The sequence below is a fragment of the Dysidea avara genome, chromosome 11 (genome assembly GCF_963678975.1).
Source record: "Dysidea avara chromosome 11, odDysAvar1.4, whole genome shotgun sequence".
Classification (NCBI taxonomy): Eukaryota; Metazoa; Porifera; class Demospongiae; order Dictyoceratida; family Dysideidae; genus Dysidea; species Dysidea avara.
Window position 1 is genome coordinate 24,480,255 of NC_089282.1, and position 9,212 is coordinate 24,489,466.

Sequence of the window (9,212 nt, forward strand, 5' to 3'; positions counted from 1 at the left end):
GCTTGTATTTATGTGTTGTGTATATAGTTATTATTATTATTAACTGATGTACTTTTTTGTATATTTGTTTGTGCTTTACTCTGTGTGTTGTATATGTATTTAGTTGTTCTGGTAAGGAAGAATGGCTTATGCCAATTACCTAGAGGATAAACAATGAATCAAATCAAATCAATCAATCAATCAAATCAAGACCTATACCAGACCGCAAAAGAGAAGATTAGCAACCGTCAGTAGAGTGATTGCAGCAGCTGCACAAGATGAGGAACAAGGTTAATGGTGGTATGTTTATGTGTATTGCCAAGCAGTACATTTTAACATTTGTATTGTGTACTTGTATTGCCACAGTATATTTTCATTCTTTCACCTGGCTTGCTAGGCTCTGGTTGACTTGACTGTTTGTGTTTCAGAAATTAATGCTTGTTTGTAAAGAGTGTGGTAGAAGAGTGTATGTTTTAATGTTTGCTTGTAATGTTTACTTGTATTGTACATTTTGTATATGTTTCCAGTTCACCTGGCTTGCCGGCTTGGCTGTTTCACTCGGCACTAGGGACCTGCTGATTATGCTGGAATAATTATGAGCTTAATAGGTGCTTGAAAGCATTGAGCATGATACTAGCATAATAGGAAGAGTATTTGAGCCATATTATAAATCCTTGATGGTCAAAATACATATTACAGAAAAGATTGATATACTCTAATAGAACAGTCAATAACTCTAATAAAACAATCAGGCAGCTGACGGTTCTATTAGAGTATATCGATCTTTTCTATCACATGCAGTTTTGAAGAGCAAAGATGTGCTTCAGCCACTTATTATGTGCCCATAACTGAAAATTTATTAGCAAAACATGGGAAATGAGGCATAAAGTTTGAGCATAATTTGAGCATAATAGGTAAAATTTAATTTATTTGTATTGTATATTGCCAAGCAGTATGTTTTAATATTTGAATTGTGTACTTGTATTGCCACAGTATATTTTCCATCCTTCTACCTGGCTTGATAGGCTCTGGTTGACTAGACTGTCCATGTTTCAATGTAATGTTAATGTTTGTATCGTAAAGAGTGTGGTAGAGGAATGTATGTTTTAATGTTTGCTCGTAATGTTTAGTTGTATTGTACATTTTGTATATGTGACTGGATTTGCAAAAAGGTACTTTTTTCACACACAAAATTTGACCCATTTTTTGAACTTCAAAGCGTCATAACTTTTTAATCATAGCATACCATTGTCTGAAATTTTTCATGAGTGTAGCTATGGTATCTGGCTGCAGTTTGATACCAGGTGCAAGTTAATCAGTGTAAGGATTCAAATGTTACATCATTTTGTTTGCAGGTATGTAAAATGTGTGGAAAAGGTACCTTTTCGCAAATCCGGTCACATATGTTTCCAGTTCACTGGCTTGCTGGCTTGGCTGTTTCACTCGGCACCTGGCTTGCATAGTTGTATATTCTATCTACTACGGTATTGTGCATGTTATGTATGCATAATTAACACATCACTGTGCCATTGACACACCACTGATGAACTGCACTTATAGCTACTGGTGGCCGTATGGTAGTTAAGCAGAGGCTTTGTTTGGGATATGCTGGCCTTCACCACCTTGTCATGCATAGTCTCATTTCTTGAGTGAGTCATCTTCAGAGACATCTCACACCTATAATGTAAAAAAAGTTGTTGGTTAACATTTTGTATGCATCATCCTCACCATAGCTGATAATTTCCATCTTTGGTGTTGCCAATAATATATTGCTTTGTACAATACCACAGTAATGTTACTAAGTGCCGGTACATCATTGGCGTGGCAATGGAACAGTGATGTGCACGTACACAGTATATATGCATGCAAAACATACAGGAGAGAGCTATATACTGGTGGCCTCTATTTACGATGGTACTATTGTATTATATCTGTTACTGTTGTTCCTTGATTTGGGATCACGTCTTCATGTTGATCATACTTTCAACCACTGTGTTGTGCATAGCCTCACCAGGGGTTTGTCGCATTGGTGTATGTACTTGGTTGTATGTGACACAGCCCTAGATAAATAAATTAAATTAGCAAATGAATGCAGTGTTTGATGTTAGATGGACTAATATTATTCTGTAAAGGTGATTTTCATTGCATAAGATGTTTCTAGGTGGCGGCAATTTAGGCGGCGTACATCATTTTTGGGGGATCCCTACTTAAACAGTACTACCGTACCATTTGATACAGTACCTAAAAGTACATGCTCCCTGAAATGAGGAAACAGTTAGAACAATTGTTCATGATCCAATATTTAGACCCTTGAAATCAGGGCACTTCACTAATAAGGACACTTTAGCATGACTCCAGGTAGTCCGGAATAGAGATTAGGGAGCAGCAACCATCATATCAATATCAGTTCCTCTTCTAACAGCTGCAATTGTGAGTTTGCATATCAGTTTTAGTTTAAACAATAGATTTAAAATTTCACCTTGAGAAAAATGTCCTGAGAAGTGGTACAAAACCTTTACCTCACAATTGCACCACAATATGTGACCGGGCCTGCGAAAACAGGGCATGTAGGCACAAACTACACCCCATCACTCTACAAGTCATATCTCAGTACTGGAAAAGTATATTTCCATTCTGTAACTTGCATCATGATGCCAATTAAATGCTTACTAAGAGCTGAAAATTGCAATGCCATAGCATAATGATACAAACCGTTATGAGTGAAGAAAATGTGAAAAAGTAGGTAAAAATCATGTGCCCACATGCCCTATTATTGCAGGCCCGGTCACATATATAGTTGATAGGTATTTACTGTGTAAGTACACCAAAAAGTCACTGCCATAACATTTTGAGTTTCCAAGAAATCCAAGGAGGAAAATGTTGAAGTTGCGATACTTCCTAATAATAATGTAATTGATTGAGGTAGTTATCATTATGCAGTAATTTACTTTATATTGAGATAATGTTAACTACCTGCCTACCTGTCAATAACAACCATACCATGGAGACAGTCAATATTAATTTGTAACTGTAGACCATTGATCAATTAGTGGTTGATAAGCTACACTGACTTAGTGATGTATTGCATATGTACAAGCCTCTGCACAAAGTCATATGGTAAAGCAACTTGTATTATGTTTTTAACTTTGGAATTCATGATCATTTGTGTGATATTTCAAAGTACCTTACATCAAGTGTGTTACGATGCACTGGGACAAAAGTAAAACTTCAAATTTAAGCCTTAAATACCATTGAATACCCTTTTGTGTCTGTCACAATGGTAATCAAGGAATTGGTATTCAAGGAGTGGCATAAATGCGGGTGTACAATATTTTACACAGACTCATCCTTTTTTGCAGATATATACAAGAGCTCTTGAGCTCTTTGTCACTGTAAGGACATCAAAATATTTACAAGTGTATTAATAACAGTTGCTGAATGGGCTAAAGAGAGTTTCTGAAGGCAAGGAATGAAATAATAAGGGTTGTGAGGACATAGCTGAAATTTTAGAGGCTCTGAGGTTCGATTATAGGTTATTTTAGTAGACAGACTGAAAACTAAAACTGTAGGACAAAAGTTATGATTAAGCTGTGGCTTTGATTTGATTGCTCTGTTAAAATAGTTACTTGACTGCTATGGCTGAGGGATCATGGATGTTAGTTAAATACATGTGCATGCATGCTGCTGAAATACAGTGGTATAGACCCTTTTCAGATGAGCTGCTGCCATAGCAACATCCGCCATCTTGGAGTGCAGTGGTATATATATAGTTTTTGTTGTGATAAATGGTAACACAATAATAATAATAAGACAGCCACTATAAAGAACTTTAAAAGGGGGTTTCTGTCAAAACTACACAAACCCACCTCTGATATATAGCTATACATTATATGCACATAAAATGCAGTAGTATATAATGTGTACTGAAGTACACTGATGGTCCACTGACATTCTGTGTCACTGGCAGGCATGTTACAATTACTTATAATAATATATATTATACTAAGCCATACTTACAAATGCACTAAATTACTTAACTAGATTACAGTTAGAGACGTTTAGTGCACTTGTATACAGTGTCATAAAGAACTGTCATATCTTTTTAAGGTTCCATAAAACTCAAGGAGGAAGTCCTGAAAGTTATGATGCTGTGTCTATAGCTAATAGTCTACAATGTTGTTGTTGAGGTAGTTATCCACATACTAACAACTACTACATGTAATTATAGGCCATTATCAGTTATAGTGATTCACTAGCTTAGTGGCTGCATCTAAAAGTCTCTGAATACAGGATTGTACACTAACTGTAGGCCTGTGTCACATATGCTGGCATAATAGAACAGTCAGTATATGCAGTGAAATACTAGCAGTCATTAAATTTAAAATTTCAAACAATATAGTACGAACTTATATAGGAGCATAATACATTCATGATGGAGATGCATAATAGAGAAACTTGGGTAGCTCCTGACAGTATTGTGGACAAAATATTGAACACTTCTGACTCGGGTCTGGATCTTTTGGGTTTGATTTATAACATTCTATAGACCAAGAGTGTTTAAGTTTAACCTTTAAAAACTGCTGTAGTCATTTAGGTGTTTTGTGGTTTATCAATGTGTACATGTATATTCTACATTTAATTTGAAAACTGAAAGAATTAGGGTAGGTACATATCTTATTAGCCTAGTTTACTGATTCCAATTGTAGTGCTCCATAAATTCTACTTGTGCATATCACTAAAAGCAATACTTACAATAATTATATACATACAAGTCGCTAGTTACCTTTAACCTCTTGCCCAATATATTTCACTATATTCATATTATGCAGAATCAAATAATATATTATCATGCATACTGTGCTACTACTGAGTTACTAGTTGTCTGGGAATCAAGTAATCCTGGTCTGGGATTTTGTTTGCTTCAGTGTCAAGTTTCTGGTAATTTGGAGACTGTGGTATTCAAGCATGATTATTTCTTCAGCTCAATAGTGTAACACTATACTGCTGTGCCTTATATAAAATTTATTGATGCAATTGTTATATGGAATAAGGTGACTAACTATAACTATGAGCATCACTCATTATTATTTGTTCAATTTAGGGCATGATCATTGCATACAAGATTCTATGTAAACATACATATCGTCATACTGCACATTGCAAAATCACATGCACATACCAATAATAACACTACTAAAACAATGTCACTACTTTTCTACACAATGTCAGATAATGTCAAGATCAAAATTAAGGTTCAAAGTTAATATCCAGAGTAATATACCTAAAGTTGTATCTTTCTCCAGTATTGTCAGCATAGATATCCAGATAAAGTTGCTTGCCCACAGCTAAACTGGCATTATAAAACCCTGCATTGGTGTAGCTTCCTTCATCTTCTGTGGCAGTAAAGCAGATTCCTGTTTGTTGACTACTACTGATCAGGAAATTATACGTCTGGGGATATCGATTATCATCATCAATTGATGGCCCATAATGCCACACTTTTCGGTTGGTAAGTGTAGAACCTGGTGTTCCTCGGGCATGGATACATGGTTCATTACGGTTGTAGTTTTTGCGGTCAACAACATTGAAGCCAATGCCTACAGATGTATCAGAGAGAAGTGCCCAAAAGTCGCTATCTTGTGTGTCTCCATACTTTGGGTAAACACCAATGAAGATATCTGCAAGCACATTCTGATGATAGGTCCCAAGGAACACATGGAATAGTCGTAGGTATGGTTTGGCAGAACTTCCGCTGTTGTAACACTCTACTGCATCACCGTTTGAATTAATGTAACAGACAGGTGCCATATTGCCATGAGTAGCCAACCTCTGAGGTGTATACAGTATTTCCTGTTAGCAAAACACGTCATAGTCCATAGCTATATAGATGTAGTTGTACTGTTAGTGTACCTTATATAGCTATTTCGAGGGGAAAAATTTCATTTATTTCAAGGTTTTGGGGGTTAGAAAGCTTAGACTACAGTGAAAATTCTAGACCTCCAATACATTTTGAGCAAGTCCACGATAAAAGTAAAATTATTGATTACTCAACCTCGAAAATTTTTCCCCTTGAAATATTTAGGCTATACGGTATAACCTATAGCAGTCTATAATATTATCTAGGCTAGATATCAATTCCAGCATTTGTCAACACAGAAAAAGTACCGCAATTTTCCTGGATTAGTTGGCTAGATGACAATGCAGTTAAATGGTTTACAAGATAAGCTAACCTTTGCGTCAATTGCAGCTGCAGCCGCTATAATCAGTAACAGGCATATCTGCTTGAAGTTGGCCATTTTATGCGAGCGCGGTAGTATAGCAAGTAGAACGTATTAAATAGCTAGTACGTAGAGAAGCTGCAAAGCTACTCTGATTTGAGCTCTGATTTGCACTTCAATTTCTGATAGTGACTACAGAGCAGTGGCTACACAGCAGCTTATATATCAGAGAGACCGCATAAGACCGGCAGTTATAGGATACGTAGACCCTTGCAACACGGGTACGTCACTGCTTTTGACACCCCGTCACCAAGGCTCTTTGGGAAGCCATGATTCGCTAACTAATTAGACTCGCGTGGCCAGACCGCTTTTTCTCGGCACGGCGCTTATCGATTGCATTATAAGCGCCTGATTCGTATAATGCAATCGATAAGCCCTGAAGATGGCATAGACTTGTTGAACTAAGTTATTAATTGAGGTTGTTTTGTAGTTAAGGTAGCTAGTTTTGTAGTTAAAGTACTTAGTTTGGTAGTTAAGCTAGTTAGAATTTTTTTTTCTTTTCTTTTTTTTTCATTGTTAACGATAATGATAATATAAATAAACACTTAAACAGTGGGCAGAGAGGCAAACTCTGCCCAGTCCTGGGATGATGGCATTGTTACCATTACAGAAGCAGCATTGCCACGTTGAACATCAATGGCAACCTTCTGAATCAAAAATTAGGTGGCCCTATCGATAAGCGTCCCGACTTCCATTCCTAAGAATAATAAACCTACTCCTTGGTGGTCCAAAAACCTCTCTAAAGCCATTAAAGCTAAGCAAATTTCCTTTACCAAATATAAACATTCCAAATCAAGATCTGATTATGCCACCTATGCAGCAAAACGCAATGATGTCAAATGTAAGATACGATCCGCTAGAAATTCTTATGAACGGTCCCTGTTAGACAAGCTACGTTCTAATCCAAAAGCACTGTACAGTTACATCAAGTCTAAACAGAAAATTAGACCTAGTATTGGCCCATTGATAAAGAGTGATGGTTCTCTCACTGCTGATGATCAGGAGGTGACTGAAACCCTAAACCAATTCTTTGAGTCAACATTTACCAAAGAAAATTTATCTAGTATGCCTGTTCCCTCAAGGTTAACAAAGCTCCTGGCCCAGATGGTATACATTCTTACGTCTTAAAAGCTTGTGCTAACACACTTTATGTACCTTTAACCATTCTGTATTCTCAATCCTTATCTAGTGGTGTCCTCCCTGATGAGTGGAAACAGGCACACGTTGTTCCTGTTTTTAAAAAGGGTCAAAGAAACCAAGCTTCCAACTACAGGCCAATTAGTTTGACATCTGTAGTCGTTAATATCCTGGAATCTATTATACGTTCTGAATTGGTAACCTTTCTTGATGGGCAAGGCATACTTAATGGTGAGCAACACGGTTTTGTTAACAGGAAGTCCTGTTTTACTAACCTGTTATCAACTTTTGAAGAGTGGACTTCTGCTTTGGATCAAGGATTTGGCATTGATGTCATATTTTTAGACTACAGTAAGGCATTTGATTCTGTACCTCATCACAGATTGATCTCCAAGTTGGAAGCATTTGGTGTTCGTGGTAATTTGTCTTTGTGGCTATCAAACTTTCTTTCCAACCGCTTCCAGAGAGTTGTGTTGAATGGTTACTTGTCGTCTTGGGCTCAGGTGGTGAGTGGAGTCCCCCAGGGGTCTGTTTTAGGGCCCTTGTTGTTTATATTATATGTTAATGACATCCCAGACCTTATTGAAAGTAATGTAAGAATGTTTGCTGATGATACAAAGCGCCGTGCCGAAATACGGAAATTCGAACGCAATTGAAATCCGCTGTAGTCCATCATTCCTATCCCTTCCGTAGAATAGACCCCACCCATCTAAGCCACAAAGCCATGTAGAATGTGAGACTACGGACTTGAATGTGTCAATTCGTGGTAGTTAGTAGCCCTAGCGTGCATGGCCAGACCGATTTTTCTCGACAGTGGGGTATATTGGCTGTTTCTGGATATAAAACTCATGAAATATTAATTATATATTTAGAAATATCCACGCTATATAGTATAAATACAATTCTGTTGTTGTCTAGTTCTCGTGGTTCCACTGGTCGGTTTATTGATGGCAATACGTGATACACAAAATGCACTGTATCGCAGAACACTAGTTGGAGCCAAACCTGTCCTTGACACTTTTATTGTCACCACTAATCATCTGGTTGGCTGAAATGTTAATTCTCTTGAGAAAAATCCACTTTTCATTTTTAGTTGTTTCTCGGGATCCAGCTCAACTTGAACATGCTAAAGTATTCAACACACTTATGTTTTTTACGTAGTTATACTTATAATAATGTTCTTTGTGACATGTACAACACTATGCTGTATGTATGCATGTAGTTGGATTAGATAGAAGATGCAGACTCTGTTTATATTTGGAGATACTTTACAATGGCAGATTCAGGATGGGGAATTTGGGGCAAATCCCCCCCTTCACCTTGTGGAGTAGCCATAGCTAGCTATTTCTTTTGATTAACATACTAAACTTCTAGCTATAGGTCATAAATATATCTATTACAAATTTACCAAAAACCAATGCAAATCAGTCAAACTAGCTATGAAATTGTCAACCAGCACCTTCGTGAGTATATACTTAGCGCCTCTAAAAATAATTATCGTATTTACTTATTGGACAACTATCATTATTATTATTATTATTTATTACAGGTAATTTATAAGGCTAAACAGCCTGTTACACATGATCAACAGGTAAAAAAGTACAAGTAGACTAATTACATACATTTATACATAGTGTTAGATGAATACTGGTCAATCAATCCCTGTAGGAACCTGCAAGGAGGCTAACAGAAAGCCTGTGAGGCAGGGAGTATTGCTGCTTTCAAGACATTAATAGCCTTTTATGTCACGTCTTCACAACCATCTGCAAAAGGCCAAAATGGCAAAATCAACAGTGAGACACTACTAAGAGGCGATTA

General features: G+C 36.9%; 1 protein-coding gene across 1 annotated transcript; it reads right to left on the reverse strand.

Annotated features, from left to right (window-relative positions):
- Nucleotides 1-5,044: 5,044 nt before the first annotated feature.
- Nucleotides 5,045-6,397, reverse strand: LOC136238872 (uncharacterized). Its single transcript, XM_066029500.1, has 2 exons — nt 6,210-6,397; nt 5,045-5,829 (listed from the first exon to the last, which is right to left on the reverse strand). The coding sequence occupies exons 1-2, from the start codon at nt 6,273-6,275 to the stop codon at nt 5,227-5,229; spliced, it is 669 nt and encodes a 222-aa protein (XP_065885572.1). The 5' UTR covers nt 6,276-6,397; the 3' UTR covers nt 5,045-5,226.
- Nucleotides 6,398-9,212: the final 2,815 nt, after the last annotated feature.